This window comes from Astyanax mexicanus, chromosome 6 (assembly GCF_023375975.1).
Source record: "Astyanax mexicanus isolate ESR-SI-001 chromosome 6, AstMex3_surface, whole genome shotgun sequence".
Taxonomy (NCBI): Eukaryota; Metazoa; Chordata; class Actinopteri; order Characiformes; family Acestrorhamphidae; genus Astyanax; species Astyanax mexicanus.
The window spans coordinates 47,271,685-47,291,348 of record NC_064413.1 but is presented as its reverse complement, the minus strand read 5'-3'; the positions used below and the strand labels follow the sequence as shown (position 1 = coordinate 47,291,348).

The following is a 19,664-nucleotide window of genomic DNA, read 5'->3' as shown; positions in this document are numbered from 1 at the left end:
TTTGACTATAAATGAACTACAAAAAAGCACTATAAATAAACTACAATTTTAAAATGACAATCAATGAGAGAAAAAGAAGTAATTTGTTAAAATAAAACAAATTTCATAGGGCCATAGTTAAGTCACTGAATATAAGAACGTGCTGAACTGAACTTAGCCTGATTGTGCCATCTATTCTAACTGACAGGAATGTTAGATAAAAGATGTCCACTATAGGGCACTGTGTCTTTCAACAGCATGCTTTTTAATTCTCAACCCTTGATACATGTTGATTTGGTTTTGGTAGAATTTTCATATCAGTTAAACATATAATTTTTAGCATATTATAGTTTTTAGATTTTAATTAAACACAGTATAACATCAGTAAAACTGTAGCATCAACAGCACGATGTGTTGGCCTCAGTACAAACAGTAAAATACTGGAGACAGTGGTCAGTAGTATTAAAATTTATTTGTGCAATAAATGACATTAATCTCAAACAAAAATAAAACAATTACTAGATGTCTGATGACAGCATGTTGAAACAGCAGAAGTGCTATTTACAGAAAGACAACGTTGAGTAAATGTTATCATTCGTACACTTGTTAAAACCTCAATGTAAATGAGGTAGACATTAGGTAAGGCACTACAATTTTTATGAACTCATAATAAACTGACAGTAGGCCTGTCACGATAACTGTTTTTAATAGACAATAAATTGTCCCAGGATTTATGATGATAAATAATTGTATTGTGCGCGTGCACACGCGTATACATATAAACATGCATACTGTTTTTAAACACAGTTGAAAAACAAGCTCAATCATCTTTATACAATCTTCTCGTGAACTCAGTGACCAGAGCAAATCCTGGATTTGGAGTCAAGAGCATCTCTGGTTGAGTTTGAGTCAGATAGGGTAAATAGCTGCCTGGCTGACCACATATTTTAAATCCAAATGCGATGCAAGTCTGCATGTATAAAGACCTGGGAATATCTTGCATTGCTGTGGTTTTGACTTGTGTCGAAACAGAAGTTGCAGATGTTCATTTATCTGTTAATTAAATGGTGAAAAATCCACCAACAGCAGCAAATCTGTGCTGAAAGTGTTCTCCTGGTTCGCTGGTTTCTCTCAAAGTAGATTGGAGATCAGCACGCCTAGTTCAAAGTATCTGCTTAAAAACATGCAAATAAAACCAGCAGTATCGAGGTTGTCAAAAATATCGTCACGTCAAGGTAATTATCGCGACAGGCCTATATTACAGTGACATTATGAAATGGAAGGCATCTTTTTTGTGAGCATCTCACAAAGAGCAAAGTTCTGTCACAAATACTAATATTGCAAACATTAAATATGTTCAAGAATGATTCCAACATCAGAATTTCTAACTAGCTTTTATTCACTGCTGATTCTGGGTGAAAACAAATCTAAGTGTTTAAACTACACATTTTTCTATGAATCAGCTAATGGCAGGATGAAAAATCCAGTTTCAGAACTGAACGTAAAGTCTGGACCGTGTGAATTGTGCACATGAACATAAAACTTCCTCACAAAAACACATTTGTTCTAAATTGTCCTTTCTGTCTAAAGAGATCTTAAATAAAAACATGTCCAACGTGCAGACTTCTCACATTTGACTCTTTTACAAATAATAAAAAATAGAACCTTCTCAAACTTATTTCTCAAAAGTAGAACATTTAATGGCAAGTTACTGTTATGTGAATCAGCATGGAAAACAGGTAAGAGGGTTTTTTTTTATTTAGTTTTTTTTTTTTTTTACCTTTTGAAAAGTCTGTGTGTAAGCAGCAACAATATTACTTTTAGTATTACACTAACTGTTATTGTACCCTTTTTGTTCTGATCTATAAATCACAAAACTTTAGATATGACATTACCCCACGTTATTTATCTGGAAGAGATCAATGGTGATGGAATTAACATGACCTTCCATATGTTTCTTCTTCACAGTTTGGACTTTGCCTGAAAGAAGCTCACGATGGCCTGCATACACTCATCTGAGAGCCAGCGCTCCTGTAGCCTCTCCACCTCGACCACATTCACAGCGTGGAGCTTTTCCTTTTCTACTGCTCGAATCAGCTGCTTGGAAAGAGCTAGAGACTGAAGGAGAAGCAGAAAAACAATAAAATTTAGACCATTGAAGTTAAAACGTAAAATCCACAGGCTAAGCAAGAAATCCTGATTTCTAAGAAATCTGATTGCTGGTAAGTTTCCACCCTTAGTAAGGCAAGTTAGTGGGTGCTAAATGGACAAGACTTCACATTTATAAAGCTGTGTGGACATTTAACATTTCTCGATTTACATCGTTGTGTGTACCAGCAATACTTAATGAAAGTAATTAAGTAATTAAATTGGAGAAGCAGAGAAACAATACAATTTAGACCATTGAAATTAAAATGTTAAATCATCATTGGCAATCTAAATACTGGTAAGTTCCCACCCTTAATAAGTCAGAGGTCGAATGAGGCATGATAGTGGTGCCTCCAGCAATGGATGTGAATGTAATTTTTGTTACTTGTCAGTTTGCATGGACAGATCTAGCCAGAAGCCGCTGCTCACGATCATTACCACCTGCTGCAGGTGGTAATGCCTACCATGAAGTATTGCTTGTAAACAAGACAATGTAGATCGAGGAATGTTAAATGTTCGCCCAGCTTTACAAAATGAAAAGTCCTATCCATTTAGCACCCATTCACATATGCCACAGGTCAGTGCAGCGTTCATGATGCTAGTTCCTGTCCCATAACGTCAGGCCAGTTTTTTTTATTTATTTTTTTTACGCATGTAGCCATTCCACCATGTTCTAGTTTGTACTGTTTTATTCTAAATGTATTTATTTAATTCTCTTTTTGAGGATTAACAATAGTGTACATATGCTGTACCATATGATGGTAAGCATGAACTCTGTACTTTCTATTGTAAAATAGATTTGTTGTAAAATTTTGTTGAATCGCCCCAGTATTTCGAAATTCATTACTTTTAGTCGATGCTTCCAACAGGCTTGTAATGCCAAATATAGGGGCATAGCGCTGCCCACGCACTGAAAATGTTGAAAGTGCATAGCTAGTTTATTAAAAACTCTTATACACACACAGTAACTTCAGGTAGTTCTCTGGATGCTGCCATCTTGAAACAAAGTTACAGTTATCAACATACGAGCACAAACTAAATAAGAGTTGGTAAGTTATGTGAATACTCCTATTAGTTGGAGATGGTGGAACAGGAGTTGGCAAGTATTAAAAATATAATGTTATGCATTTCCACTGAATTAATCTTTCAATATGTTCCCCTATTCTACCTATTATTTGTTTGTTGCTCGTCAGTCGAATTGTCGTTACTTAATCTTAAAATGGCCTCTCCCAGAGAACTACCTGAAGGTACAGTGTGTATAACTATATGTATAAATGTCAGGGTAAGTTTTTGCACAGGCAATGCTATGCCCCTATCGCTAGCATTGTAATCCTGTTGGGAGCTTTGGCTAAAAGCGACACATTTTGAAATTCTGGATGTGAAAGAGGTGGACTTTTTAACCATCATGTTTTGCTACACGCCAAGTCCATTTACCAACATATGGAATGTGTACAGTATAGTTCATTCTCAAAAGGAGAGTAAAAATAAATACATTTATAATAAAACAGTACATATAATACAAATAAATAATGAAAGGGTTAAATGCATGAAAAGACAAAAACTGACATGACATGTTATGGGACAGGAACTAGCATCATGAACACTCCACTGACCTATGGTGTGTGTGTGTGTGGGGCCCCTGGCAATGAATGTGGATGTGATTTTTGTCACGTGTCAGTTTACATGGCATTTCACAAGAGTTCTCCTTAATAAAATTCTGCTGTATGTGTTGTGTTTGATAACTAAACTAATAAACAGATGCACATAACAGATATCAGAGTTAGAATATACACACTTACATTAGGAGGCAGCTTTGCATAAGCCTTAAGCTTAGTCCAGATCTCTGACTGAAAGCTGTTGTCAGGAAAGACTTCGGTCACCAGTCCCAGTTCATATGCTTGTGCTGCGGTCAACTTCTTATTGAATAACAGCACCTCACTGGCCTGGAGACAAAACACAGCACAGAAAAGATGTTGTAGCAGATAAATGCTATAACTTTTAAACAATGACTGCTTAAAATAATCGCAAATGTTCCTACAGTATTACTGTTTGGTTACCAGAATGAGGTCAGGATAGCGAAGAACAAAATGTCAAAATAATGTAATATAAGCATCGATACCTTTTATAGCAAGATTAATAATGTGTGTATACCTTTGCTGGACCCATGATTCTAGGGAATGTGTAAGAGGAACAGCCCTCAGGACTCTGACCCAGATGGCTGAAGGGGGTGTGAAATGTGGCCTGAAGTTACAACAGAAGACACAGAATCAAAACACAGCAAATTAAAGCATTAAATACATTGAATGAATGGATCTTTATGAAGTTAAATTGTTTTCTATAGCCTAACAATTGCTTTAGTGAATACTAAAACAGTAATAGTATGGATTAGTTACTTACAAAATACTATATGTACTGTTTTTCACCATTTACCGTATTTTTCACACTATACGGCACACTTAAAATCCTTTAATTTTTCCCAAAATCGTCAGTGATCCATTTAATCCAGTGCGCCTTATGTACAAATTTTAACAAACAGGTATTAAGGAGCAGTATTAGCATTAGCCGCTAACCATGCTAGCTTTTTTGCTGCTCAGAGGTGAGTATTAATCGACCTGTAGTCGATAATACTCACCTGTTAAAACTAGTTGCGTGGGACAAACTGCTAGCAAATATCGTCCTGGTTTACCGGAACACAGGGCTCCCCAGTGTAGAACTGTCAGGTGGCATTAGCCGCTAATGCTAATGCTCCAGCCTTAGTGCTGGAAAAATTCAGGAATCTAAGCTTACTGTAAATAAACGGAATACTCACACAAATTAACAGTTTTTAGAAGAGAAATCTATGTAGATCACATGTGTCAAACACAAGGCCCGCGGGCCAAATGTGGCCCGCCACGTCTTTTTATGTGGCCCGCGAGAGCTTGTAAAATCTTAGTGTCTATAATAAATAGGTCAGAAGCGTTCTTTGACCAAAAAATACATTTCCCACAATGCTTGTCGATTGTATTACCCGCAAAGTTACGGCTTACTGCCACTACACGGCAGTGTAGTCATTGATGTGGAAACCCTGCCGGAGGGAAGGTGTAACTTCGCGGGTGGAATTGAGACATGTTTATCCCATAATATCCAGAAAAAGACAAGTTGATGCAGACGGACGGCTGTGCTTCAAGGCGAAAGACCGGTATGCATTTTGTGTTACTGACCAAAATAAACGCTTTTTAGAAGAGATATAAATTATGTGTAAATATTTATAAGACAATAGCTGATAAAATCTGTTTTAATGAGGTTAATAAACATCACTGTGACATCGCTAGTCGCAGTTTCACCTCAGCAAAGGACGAGGAGGTGAATCACTTATCTAACCAGCCTTTACTGATTTCTGCCCCCAATAACCCTTTCAATAACCTCCAATAGCCTTTAATAGTCTCCAGTAGCCTTCAACAGTCTAACCTTGCAGCCGTGGTGTGTTCTAAACTCCGTAGTTATAAACATCCTGAGGTTAGCAGCGCGCTAACTGACCTGTTTATAATGTAATCCGAGCAGTGACTCCGGGATGGCTGCTCTAAACTGCTGCTGTTAGCTGCTTGGGCTGAAATATGAACTGTAGAGAGCTGTATTATCCGGTTAGTGGGGTTATTTTATTTCATACACAGAAGAACTTAAAATTTTAAAAACGCTCCAGACTGGCTCAGCTGAGTCCTGTAGCCCGTGGCTGGGCTGTAGCTCTGACTCAGTAAAGACTGTGGGCTTGTGCTGCTGCAGCTCCCACTAGTGGTTGGATGAGGAAATGCTAAATCTGTCACAGCTCACAATTTTTGATTTTATATTAATTAAGCCTCTTTTCAGTATCAAACGTTTTGATCAAAGTTAATATAACTTGTATTTTATGTCATTTCTATTCACTTGTATAGTTTGGTTCTTGATTGATGGAGTTTTTGGATTTCATAACAGGATTTATGTTAATAGAGCAACAAGCAAACATTTTTTCCATGCAACTGTAATATTTGATTGAATAAATAATATATTGAGAGTTATTTAACATTAAGGAGTAATTACATTCATTTACATATATTACATTTGGTTACATTTTCTTATATTTATAAGTTACATCTGGCCCTCGGAGGACAGCCAATATGCCAATGTGGCCCTCGGCCAAAATGAGTTTGACACCCCTGATGTAGATTCACTTTTAGCACTTTCAGTTTTGTTTACTTAGCTTAGCTTTACTTAATTTAGATACCCCCCCAACCACCCAGCAGCGAGACCTGATGAACTAGAAGTTCCGTACAGTGTCTATTAAAATGTGCCTTACGTATAAAAAAAGACCAGAAAATAGACCTTCATTGATAGTGTGCCTTATAGTGCGAAAAATATGGTATGTTAGTGGTTTAGTTTTATGGTAGGTGTCAGAATGCTGTTGAAACTTACTCTTCCTGTAGCATAGACAGCATCAAACAGTCCAAGGACAGTGACCGAGATTCCCACAGCCGGTCCATTTACAACAGCGATCAGAGGTTTAGGAAACTCAATAAATGCTGACACAAATCTCCTGCAAAGAGGAGCACGACAAGTTTTCAATTTTGTATTGCCACAAGTTTAGAAACTACATCAAATAAAACAAAAAATAAAGTCTTTACTTCAGTAACTCTCCAGCATCCTTGGACATTTTCTCAGGACCCCCCTCTGGGAGGTTTGTGAAGTTGTTCAGGTCATTGCCACTGCAGTAGTAGTCACCACTGCCTATAGAGATATAATGAAAAATAAGTAACAGGAATGTAATGCTTCTAAATGATTTACATTTATTGTCTACATTAGCTTGATTTACCTGTAAGGACTGTGATAACAGACTTGTCCTTTGCAGCAAGATCCAGAGCCTCAATCAGTTCATCGTACATCTAGAAAGTGGTTAACAACAGAACAAGGGAAATTGTTCCAAAATCTTGAGACAAAGAGGTCAGTTTGATGCATCTGCCCATATAATAGTGATGCTTTGCAAACTACAAAAAATAGGAAATCAGTGGTTAAAATATGCAATCTTAAAGAAACCTTTCCAGTATTTTACTAATGTTTTTAGTAGGTTTCTCATTGTGCAGGGTGGAAAACAGTTAAAAAAATCTGCAGATTGTCCAGATAATCCAGAACACATGGGAACCCTGTTATGGTTCTAGTCAAAGGTAGGAATCCATTCATAATTCTGAACCAATGCAGGTGTTTTCATGTACTATACATAGACAGTGTCATTGCTAATGCAAAATAATTCAAAATGTGTTTGTATATGATAGGGGTGTCACGATTTCGATATTTATAAAATTGTCATGGTCTCGAGCCTCAAAGTCAAAAAGAGGATCGATGATCCCTCCCTCAAAGCTACGCAAATGGCGCAGCACACTGTAGCTCAAAGAGCAGCCCTTTCTCCAGAGAATGTGGACATTCTCATCTCCTTAAAGAAAAACTTGAAAATATAAAAATAACAGTTGTTTTGTCTAGCCTCAAATATGTTAATAGTTAAGGAGCATCTTTCTCTCAGATAAAGTTAATAATATATCTTTATTAAAGAAAAAACTTGTCATTCTCAGGGACCAAAAAAGTCTTAAAATCTTATTTTTCATGTTTAACTGTTATAGAGTTCAGTTTGTTAAGGCTCTAATTGTTCTATTATTTTGTACATGACTGTTCCTGTATTTTTTATTATTTATTTTGTTATGTTGCACATTGCTGTTTTAATAGTGCACACTGCTGCTAACAAAAAAAGCCACTAGATGGCATTACATATATATCTTAATTAAATTATTTTAAATTTGACCATTAGTGCCTAATGTGGTGTATTACACTTGTATCACTTTGAATCACTTATATCAAGCCCACCTTTTGAAATAAGATATTGTAAATTTGATGAATCAAACCAATGACTGACTAATCTAAAACTGGCATAGGCCTCTCTGCTGTAAAAAAAAAAAAAGAAAATTGAATCGAATCGTGACCCTAAAATCGGAAATAAAATCGAATCGAGGATTTAGAGAATCATGACACCCCTAGTATATGGTAATACAAAAAACATTAAATACTTGTGTGGGTTTAGAATTCCAGTCCGATTAGTGCTCTCTAATCCTTACTGTACCTTCACAGTAATGGCGTTTTTCTTCTCTGGTCTGTTGAACTTAATAGTGGTGATGCCATCCTCAGTGGTGAATAGAAGTGTCTCAAATGCTTTTGCACTTCCTGTAGGTGATGCTGCTACAGCAGGGCCTTCAGCAGACACCAGGGATGAGATCAGGTCCACATACTTCTGCCTGGCATCCTCCTTATAGGACCATGAGGAAAAAAGGGATGGAAAGTCAACACAACACTGATACTGCATTTCTTGTAGCCTAATCTGATTGCTGATGGCTGAGTCATGCTCAAAGCTTCTGTTAAAGTCTGGTTTATACTAGATTTTACAAGTCTTCACCTAATATATGACTTTATATTTTCTGTGCATGAGCAAATGCATATTTCATTACAAAAAGTGCTTTAATTCTCCTGTTTAACTGCATTTAGTGCTGTACTATGTGTAAAATGTTAAAATTAATTTAAAAGTATTCAATTACTGATAGCATTTTTATATCCCATAACTGGGGCTTTTACAGCCTGTCCTCTTTCATCTAATACAGTGAAATATAAAAATGATACATCAAGTATTGTGATATTCATGCAAACATTTTCAGTCCTGTCTAACAGCACTCGATTAACCATTGTAATATCCTTTTAGTACCTATTGCAGGTTACAGTTTTATTCTAAAACACTTCCTGCAGATCTTCACTACCTTTAGAGTTTATACTCAGTGATTTAACACAAACAATTCAGCCATTCTAGACGTTTACAAATGTTTCAATACTACAGCCAGGAAATACATTTTTTACTTAAGGTCAAATAGTGTACAATTCAATAAAGTTTTTCAATAAAGGGTTTTTTTAAAAACAGTGAAATTGTATGTTTTGTATGTGTTTTATCAGCCCACCTGTGACACAGACCCCAAAGACTTCCAGGCATCCCACTTGGCTTTATTCACAAAGTCCAACATCCCTGGTTTTGGTGTGTTACATGGTCCCTGTGTTGCCTGCACACACACACCAAAAAAATGGAATTTTGGAATATATAGGTGATTCAGGTGAAATATTATTCTGTTGAATATTTGAAGACAGACAAGGCACAAAACAAATGTAAACAGTGATATTGATGCAGAAATCCTGACTCATCTGATACATGGTTGCCATTAATTCTTTAAAAACTACTACTCTGCTGGAAAATAAAAATTAAGAGCTGGTTTTAACAGGCCAGGTGGTTGAAAAACAGGTCATATAGGTGAAATCATTATCAACTGTTAATCCAGCTCTTGACAAGCATAGTGTATGTTGCATTTAATTCTGTTCAGGGATGATTCTTAAATCAGAGGTTTAGGGGTGTTTAGCACCCAAAGAACTCAATCCCACCTGCCGTCTGTAAATGTAATTGAGGAGTGTACCAGGGACAGGTGTGTAAACATTTTTTCAGCAGATAAGAAGAAAAAACTGTTGGAGGCACATTTTTACATACTTTTAATCAAACATTCCTCCCACAGTTGCATTCTCCATTATCTGGTTTAATATAAATAGCTAAAAGCAGAAAGCTACTACCCTACTCTGGGCAATGAATTTCCATCATTTTTCTTTTTACCTGCTCAGGACATCACCAGTCTCATCATATCTACTATTATTCTGTAACATTACTTATCTGATACACATACAGACAGTACTAGTCTAGCACCTCGCCAGTAATACCACAACATCTAGTCCCTCTTTCTCCAGTTTAAACAGTGTACAGTGGCAACAGCCTGCAGTATTACCTCACTAAATAAAAAAATATCAGACATTAACAGCATTCAGATTGCAGTTTGACTGTGCACACGTGTGTCTGTGCAACCAGCTTGGAGAGAATGCAGATGACATCATTTGTGTGGTGGGTTAAGGCATTCATGAGCACCCCTAAAAAGGGATAGCGATAATAGTTATAAGATGTACATATAAGCGCTTCTCTCGCCTAAGTCATATACTTATATTTATCGATTATAGAACACCTTCAGATACTCAGTGTGTTTTATCTCAGCATTAAACTGATCATCTAAATGTGGACTACCTTTGCTTAAATTATCACTCACATACCTCAAAAGAAATCACACAACGCTATGTGTGCCATTTCACCTTACAATCAATACAAGATCCCAATGATGCCACTTATTTTCCCTTTGCTATACGAGCCAGCATATGAGCCTGATCACTGATATGGTATCTCTAGATTATTGGTCAATACAGAGGTCAGTCTGCCTCACCTGCTTAAAAAGGGCATAGATCTTCAGTTTGACCTCATTGCCTGGGTCTTTCTTTAGTGTGCCAAGCTTATCCTTGGCACGGTTGAAGTCCTCCACTGATGCCCCCATTAGTGCCCCAGTCATATGCAGCTGAACAGCAGGGATCCTAAAAAGTAGCACATTTTAATAATATGTTTAAAGACATCAACACAACATTAAAGCAATCATCTTAAATCAAGAGGAGCTTGACAAATATGCTGATATTGACTAGTCCTGCATGATATATCGTTTACATGCTTGTCAATGCATGTTTCGAAAGCTGTGCACCTCAGTCAAGCACAGTTTTGCGCAGATTTCCAGTTACAGTTGAATTCATGCATTTAATCCCAGAAAATTATCTTATTTACTTTTTAAAAAGCCATTTAAATGCCTGGCTAAAGGGCTGATTACTGTTGTTTCGCTGTTTCCTCAGGTTTTGAGTGCCCAGCGCTGACTCAGCTCTTGATTGGTCCAAGACAGTGTGGGGGTGGGGCTGGTGACCTCAAGGGTCCTGCATTGTTTAATATTGCAATATATATTGTCGAAAAAATAACATTTGCAATGTTAAACATCTCTGGAATATGTGCACTACCATTTGTTACAGAAAGTATAATTGGTTCTGTGTAACTTGATGTAGTGCATCACATTTTAAATGAAAATCACTGTAAAATAAAATAACTGGTATTATTTAATTAGCTTTTTTATGCATCTACTAGTACTTATGCATTTTGGCTGTGTGTAAAAATATGACAAAATAGTGTGTACTGTAAAAATACTAAATTATGAAAGAATAGTTTCCATATTGCCCAGCACTAATTTAGATTCTCAATCAAACTGGTAATATGCTTATGTCATTGAACAGTCATGTGTGTCATTTGACAGTCAAATCTGATGCGACAGTGAAGCCATATTTGGCTCCATAGGACCATTTTTGTGAGAGAGCTGTGGTGTGAAGAATCTTCTTTACACTCTTAAAAATGGTTCTTACTGGAACAAAAAGCTTTTGCTAACATCAATATAACATGAAGTATAGAATAATTCGTGGAAAACAGTAAAAGTGAACTATGAAGATAGATAAAATGTTACTAAGTTAAAGGTCAAAACTGTGGGCTAGTTAGCTTAGCTACCACTGAAAAAGTTCCTGACAGGCTATCAGACAAGTCATCAGACAGGCAGCATGGCTAGATAACTATCTAGCTTGCTTATATTTGAAGCTGAAACAAAGAAATGAGAAGAATTAAGCTGTGCGTTTCCAAGACGCACTTAACCTTACCTAACCTAGCGTTCATGATAATGAATAAACCTCCATTATTATCAGAAAATGTGCAGTAACTAGCTAAACAAGACCTAGTGTCGTTCTTCTATAGGAAGACCCACTTACACTGCATATTTCTGTGATTTCATCTCTATTAAAAACTGTATCTTTAGCTGATGACCTGAATAAAGTTACTGAAGTAAGACCACCACAAGCATATGAAGGGAGTCAGCTTAATTCTTCTGATTTCTCTTTTTCAGCTTCACATGCAAGCTTACTATCTAGCCCTGCTGCCTGTTAGGAACTTTCTCTGACCTTTACCTCAGTAACATTTAACCTACCAAGCTTTTCCACAGATTATTTGGCATGCTACACATGTTACTGTATATTATTTTTTACTGAATGCACACTGTATTATAAAACAATAAACTTTATTACAACCACTTTTTGTTCCATGAAGAACTTATTTGTATGGGGTTGTATAACGAAATATTTGAAGCATGTAAGCCATAAGTGCCCAAACAAATTTCTGAATATGGATACAAAGCTCAAAACTGAGATAAATACAATGCCTTTTTTCATGGGTACATACTTTAGAGTTACAAACAACATATAGTTTATCATTTTGTCAAAGAAAGAAAGTAAAAAAAATAAAAATAACTAGTTTTAAGGACCGTAAAACATTTAAATGAAGCATTTGAATGGTTTTATGATTGAAACAGCACTGAAGAAGCAAAATACACTTTTAAAGCACTAACCCAGCACTCTGGGTAACATTCTGTAAATATTAAGGTCAGGTGAACAAACTCTTTAGGATGTTCAGTAGGTTGGCAAACTTAAAATTGTCACACATAAGTCAAAAAGGGTTAAATAAGTCACTGTGAAGAGACTGGCTATTTAGCTATTTGACCAGGATAATTAGTCCTATATGGACCGTATAAAACTATTTAAAATAAAGAATATAGGACTCATTAAAATACCTGTAAACAAATAATGTTACATACATAAAAAGTTAAAATGCTCTTTTTTGTATTTTAATTCTCTTATATAGTAAGTAGGACTAGTTAAAATACCTGTAAATAAACAAATAAAAGTTGAAATGTACTCAGGTATTTTAATTCTGGTACCTGTAAACAAAAAAAATAATAATAATAATAAAGTGCTTTCTCAGGTGTGTTAATTATCTAATATAATATATAGGACTCATTTAAATGCATGTAAAAAAAATGTTGAAATGTTCTCTCAGGTATTTTAAATTCCCGTACCTGTAAATAAAAATAAATAAAATGTTCTCTCAGGTAACGTTAATGTTATTTTAATTCTCGTACCTGTAAATAAATAAAAATAAATAAATAAAATATTCTCTCAGATATTTTAACTATCTTATACAGGATGTAGGACTCATCCAAATGCCTAAAAACCTTTATAAACAAATTTATTTAAATTTCTTTGCAAATATTTACTTATTTACAGGTATTTTAAAGTGTAGTTACGGCAGTTGTCTAGCTAGCTAGGTTAACTAGCTAACCGGCTAACAGGCATATGAAGTGAAGGGAGTAAGTTAACTTAAAGACATTAGAGTAGCTTAGCCAGCTGGCTAACATTATTTCCACGCAGTATTTATATTATATTAGTATTATTACTGGCTATTATTGTAGCTAGGTTATGTAACGTTAATCTTTGTATTATCTATTTAGCGCTAATATTAATGAAGCACCGGCTGCTCCAGCCTTCAGACTACGTTACAGTGAATGAACCCTGCAGGTTAGCTTAGCTAACGCTAGCTGGCTAATTTAACTCAGTGAATCAAACAGGGAGCTAGCAGTTCACTGCATCTTCAGGAGACTAAAAACCTGAAAATATCGCCCAAAACGGGCAACTTACCTCGCAATTCTGACAAACCGCCAGGGAGAAATAACCTTTGTAATGGCTGAAGCCATAATCAGTACACAGTACGAAGTTTAACCCCGTCGTTCCTGCGACCTTCCTACCAGATGAGTCGAATCCCAACTCAACTGAACCGATTCCCGGATCTGAACACTCACTCACTGGGCCAATCACCCACAGCCCGCCCACTTTTACTTCATCCGCCAATCAAAACGCTGCATTTCATTGCGCTCGCCTCGTTTCAGTTCATCTCACCACTGCTCTGCTTATACATGTCCTGCTGTTCTCACAGGTATTTTAATTAGTTCTATATTTATACTGTATAAAACTAATTAAAATACTTGAGAGAACATTTTAACTTTTTACTAAGCTATTTCTTTATTTAAAGTTATATAGAGAAGTTGTGTCCAAAAAGCAGTTTGGACTTTACTTATTATTCTATTTTTCTTTATTTATAAATTTTAGATTAATAGTCAAGACATTACAACAGTTCAGGGACACGTATGTAATTACATAGTAAAGAAAAAGTGTTTGTTCTCCACAGTCCCCTGATATTAAACCTGAAGAACTGCAATGGTGATTTGACGTGATTACTTAATATACCTCATAGGCATCAATTAATGTTGAAATTTAATGATTTAAATTCAATGTTCAGTTAAAGGCTTTGCATAGTTGAGGCTCTGGATCTACAATCACAATTCTGTTAGGTAAAAGGTGCTTTCCACAAATAATAACTAAATGAATCTTAATTATTATCCTTATTTTTTTGTCCCTCTTTACACTTCAGAAGCACAATACAAGCTATAAGAGTATATATATTGTTCTATTTTCATGAATAAATAAAAGCTTACCTGCAAATATCCTGCTTATTGAGTTCAGCCTTCTTCTTGAATGAACATTAATGCAAAACATTACAACATTGATGTAAATCTAGCCCTCTGTTTATCAATCTTGGGAAAATCAAAGGTTCTTATTTTATATTATTAAACAGATTCTATTGCACTGCTTATTGTGTAATCAACCTGTGGTTTATGAATACATTAAACTCACTGTTTTATACACATAATAACTGCTTCCATTCCTAAATGTATAAAATATATAAACAAATTGCTTTAATTTGTATTAAGTTTGTATATATTATGTATATATTGTGCTGTGCATTTTGGGTGTTTATGTATCTACCGTTAGATTGTGAAACTAAAGACAAGTTTCCTGCTATGGCTGGATAATAAAGCAATATTCTGTACTTGATTCTACCCAACACTTTAATATTCCTCATAAGCTGATGTATAGCTGGTATATAGGTATGACACATTCAAACAAGAGTGGAAGAATGAATAAGCATCTAAGAGTCAGTTAGGAATTATAAATAAAACATTACTATATATTGATCCAGTGTAAAACATTATATATGAGGACAGAAAAGCTGCTAGTGTAGCCACAAGGATAAAATAATAAAAATACCTGCGGTTGTGAGTTCGATCCTTACTCCCGTCTCTGTCTCTGAGGAGTCTGGTATGTTCTTACTGTGTCTGTGCAGGTTTCCTCCCTCCAACAAAAACACACACAGTAAAGGTGAATTGCCCCAAGGTCTAAGTGTGTCTGTGTGGCTCCCTATGACCCACTTTGACCCTGAGCAGGAAGAAGTGAATAAGATTCTAGCCTCTAATTTACAAAGTTTTCCTCAAATGGTTTGTTTCATTTAAATCTTGTATACAAAGTAATACAATAAGCCTAACATATCTCCTAAACAGCAGATAAGAAGATATATGGATATATTGGAAAGCACTATTATAAAATAAAATAAAAAAAAACATTTACACATCAGTAGCAAAAATCATTAAAACAAAACAAAATCTATACAAAAAGACAAACAGGAAAAAGAAAAATGCTCCTCCACATTTTCATCTTTCTCCAAAAAGTAACAGCACTCAAACTATCATAAATACAGGCCTTATGTAGTTTAAAATATGCTAGCTCACATGGACCTAAGCCTGTTTTGATGGTTTACAATCTTTATAATATCATATTGTGAAAACTGAAAACAACAGTTCACCTTGAGGGCTTTGTCACGGGCACTTAAAAGTGATTTAAAATAACTAATTTGAAAATGTATTTAAAAAAGAATTAAAAGTTACTAGTTTCTCGGCAATTTAGAGTATCCAATTATTGCAAATTGCGAGGCAAAAAATAATTTTGGATTACATTCAGAAGAATTACTCCCACAGTTCATAAAAATAAAGAATACTCATTACTATAAGGTTAATAAAAAAGATAGATGGCCAACAAAGTCAAAGGGCCTTACTTGGACTGTTATGACCTCTTTTGGCTGGTCTAGTGTACTGCACAGTAAGTAAGTTTTTAAACTTTTTAAACAGTAAGTTTTTATATGAACAAATGACTTGAATTTAAATAAATTAAAAAAATAAGAAATATTTATATCAAACGTGTCTGCAACACATCCCAGACAAGCTTTTTAAACAGATAGGAGAGCTAAATTGGGTTATGTCCAGCCCATCACAGACCACCGCCACTATCCAAAGATACTTTTCCATACAAACTGTCTCTGCACCCATCACTTTACTCAATTTTCTCACAGTTACTCACACTGAACGTTCTGAACTATCCCAACACTTCATTCCACACAAACTCATTCTGCACCCTGCACTTTACCCACAAATATAGGGCACCCGCTAAACTGTCTATATGCACCTGTAAATAGCAATGTACATCCATATATTCAGAGTTTTATACAATAGATTTGCATTCAACAGTCCAACATTGTATGTTCAGAGTGTAAGTTAAGTGTACATTTTCTTTTTTTATTTTACTTTATGTTGTGTATTTTGTACTTTATGCATAATAAATGGGATCATGCACCCACGTTTTTCACTCACCTGTACACCTGTACTTATGTGATGTGACGATAAATCTGATACGATTTGATTAATGATGAGTTTGGCTGCTGTCTTTACTTATAGAAGTTACACTATATGGATAAAAATATTGGGACTCATGCTCATTGATTATTTTATCTAAAATAAACGTTTTTTTAAGACTCTATACTGCTTTTGCTTGTACAGTTATTCACAGTTATGCTCATCATGTCCAAGCAAGGCTTTCTACTAGGTCTTAAAGCATTGCAGTGAGGATTTGATTGCATTCAGGGACAACTGTTAGAATGTTAGAGAGTCCAGGATGTTGGATATTGACCACCCCACACACTCAGCTCCCAAACTCATACCAAAAGAACTGGATGGAGCTCCACCATTCCAGAGAACACACTTACTCTTATACAAGGGTTCTACAGGAACTAGACAAGCTCTGTGTTTGAGTTTATAGTGAAGTAGTTGAATGCATCCATTAGAAGGAGTGTCCACAAACATCTGGACATACATTATCTTACTACCTTCAATACTCAAAGCAACTTCACACACTAAGAAATACTGGTGAAATTTTACACTGACATGCAACATATCATGGGACAGGAACAAGTATCATGTCCCATGAATTTTGTCATGTCCCATGGAGACTACAGAACGCTGAATTAAATTGTGGGATATGCATGCAGGGCCTTCTGTATTGAATGTGGATGTGGTTACTGTCAGTTGCATGTCTGTTTGCATGGACAGAAATACAGCTCTGGAAAATACAGAGCTGTACAGCTCTGGAAAATACAGCTCTGCATGGACAGAAATACAGCTCAGAAATACAGCACTTAAAATTATGAGTTTCTTTGATTTTACCACATTAAAAACCTCTGGAATATAAACAAGAGGAAGATGGATGATCACAAACCATCAAACCAAGCTGAACCGCTTGAATTTTTGCACCAGGAGTGGCATAAAGTTATCCAAAAGCAGTGTGTGAGACTGGTGGAGGAGAACATCCTTGAAACCAGGGTTATTCCATCTAATATTGATTTCTGAACTCTTAAAACGTCATGAATATGAACTTGTTTTCTTTGCATTATTTGAGGTCTGAAAGATCTGCATCTTTTTTGTTATTTCAGCCATTTCTCATTTTCTTCAAATAAATGCTCTAAATGATAATATTTTATTTGAAATTTGGGAGAAATGTCCGTAGTTTATAGAATAAAACAACAATGTTCATTTTATTGTTTGGAAAATCTGGTGAGAAATTATTAGTTTTCAGCTTCTGCACTACATAAACGAAGATTTAGTTTAGATTAGAAAGGATTTCATTCTTTTGTGGGGTCTGAATTTGGAGGAAAACCTAGATTTTTCAGTTAATTCTCTGCAACAGCTGAATTTTTCTCAGATTGTAAATCTTACGATTTAAGCAGGCCACCTTTGGCTCATTGTCCAGCAATGCAGAGCACCAGATGAGTCATTTCTCACGTGCGCTGCTCTAATACTTCTTACAGAGAGTGCATACCAGAAACAATAGCTCAGACAAAAATCCCTTTAAACATCTGAATCCCTCATGAATACAACAATATATAAACAGAAACAAAGGAAACGTAATAAAGAAGATCTAAGCTACAAACAAGGAATCTGCCTGTTCTATAAACATCTGAAATACAGGTTTGGACCACAAACAAAAAAGATTACATAAAAAAGCATAATATTGTGATGTGAGTCATTCTAAAAAACTCCAGTTGTTGTGTCCTAAGCCTTCTCAAAACACTATTTCAATACACTCTAGAATTACAACTGTTATATCTTTTAAAAAACATTAAGTGATCAGTTATATTATATATAAGCCATAATTTGGCCATATTTGTTTTAATTATATAAAAGCATAAGCCCTACAGATGAGCTTGTCTCCTCAGTCACATATAGAGGGCTAGTGCTTTATTTTAATGCAAAAAATATGTTTTTCTTCCATTTAAACAAGAACTGTAAAAAATAAAATATAAATTGAATAAACACACTGTTACATATACCATGATTAACAATAATGTACAAGTAATTTTGTAACAAACACATTTTAAAACACATTTTAATTGTCTCCGGTTTTAAATTTAACAGCCATTGCTGTTAAATAAATGAACAGAAATGTTTGAAAAAAAGCAAATATATTTATATAATTGAAAGCAGTGGTCACCAGGAGTTCCTGGTGTTCTTTTGTAAGAATTAAATAAATGTAAAAAAATCACACTGATAAGATCAATCAACTTTAACATGCTTGCAAAATATCTGAATGCCATTTCTCTAATGATTTTTATGAAACTTTAAAAGGAGACATATTACTATACCTCTTTTTACGTGAGTTAGAATAGGTCTATAGGCTATACAAAACAGGCTCATTAAGTTGCACAAAATAACACATTGTAAACAATTTTTATATTTTAAATGTAGACATTTATGTAGAATGACCCTAATGCAGATTGCTGTCATACAAAAAATACAGTATGTCCATAATGAACAATAATAAGGTTTAATCTTTTTTTTATCCTGTTTTTCTTCCCAATTTAGCTTTAGTAATTATCCCACCGCCTCTTTTCTGAGGAAAGCGCAGTGATTCGGTTCTGATACATCAGCTCACAGACGCCTGTGCTGACCAACATCACCCTTAGGAGTGATGAGAGGAAAGAGCGCCATCTACCCACCCAGAGAGAGTAAGGCCAATTGTGCTCTCTTAGGGCTCCAGCATCTGATGTCAAGCTGCATGACCGGGATTTAAACCAGCGACCTCCTGAACCACTACGCGCTTCCTATGAAGTTTAATCTTATAGATTAAGAAAAACAATATGTGTTAATGCATTTAAGCCTTTCGGTAACACTTACTGCCCAGAGTTGCTGGGTATGGTCTCAGCAGATTACCTGTTATGAAATGATCTTCATATAAAAGGTATTTAATCTCCAGTCTGGGAATTGATGCATGTTTGTCTGTTTTGCAGCAGTTATGCAGTCAGTTATGTATAAAGGTATTTATCACACGCTTAAGTTCAAAATAGGTTCAATCTCCGCTCTTTCGTCACTGGGCGGTATTAGCGTCATATAAGGAGATCAGTGTGATGTTAGTAATCTCATATAAAATCCCCTGCTTGTGGGGAACAGGATCAGAAG

General features: G+C 35.4%; 1 protein-coding gene across 2 annotated transcripts; it reads right to left on the bottom strand.

The window, feature by feature from the left end:
* Positions 1-432: 432 nt before the first annotated feature.
* Positions 433-15,199, bottom strand: eci2 (enoyl-CoA delta isomerase 2). 2 transcript variants are annotated; one of them, XM_022673394.2, is made up of 10 exons: positions 15,094-15,199; positions 10,470-10,614; positions 9,123-9,221; positions 8,243-8,425; positions 6,950-7,019; positions 6,762-6,864; positions 6,553-6,673; positions 4,279-4,368; positions 3,927-4,070; positions 433-2,097 (listed from the first exon to the last, which is right to left on the bottom strand). In XM_022673394.2, the coding sequence occupies exons 2-10, from the start codon at positions 10,590-10,592 to the stop codon at positions 1,942-1,944; spliced, it is 1,089 nt and encodes a 362-aa protein (XP_022529115.2). In that variant the 5' UTR covers positions 10,593-10,614; positions 15,094-15,199; the 3' UTR covers positions 433-1,941. The 2 variants fall into 2 exon arrangements, with proteins under 2 accessions (XP_022529115.2, XP_022529113.2); XM_022673392.2 differs by lacking the exon at positions 15,094-15,199 and adding an exon at positions 13,627-13,782.
* Positions 15,200-19,664: the final 4,465 nt, after the last annotated feature.

Excerpts from the sequence above, each read along its gene's own strand:
- eci2 (XM_022673392.2), bottom strand. The coding sequence starts at position 13,682 with ATGGCTTCAGCCATTACAAAGGTTATTTCTCCCTGGCGGTTTGTCAGA. Across the intron at positions 7,020-8,242 it reads AAAACGCCATTACTGTGAAG|ATGTACGATGAACTGATTGA; the intron begins GTACAGTAAGGA and ends ACCACTTTCTAG. Across the intron at positions 6,674-6,761 it reads GATGCTGGAGAGTTACTGAA|GAGATTTGTGTCAGCATTTA; the intron begins GTAAAGACTTTA and ends TCCTCTTTGCAG.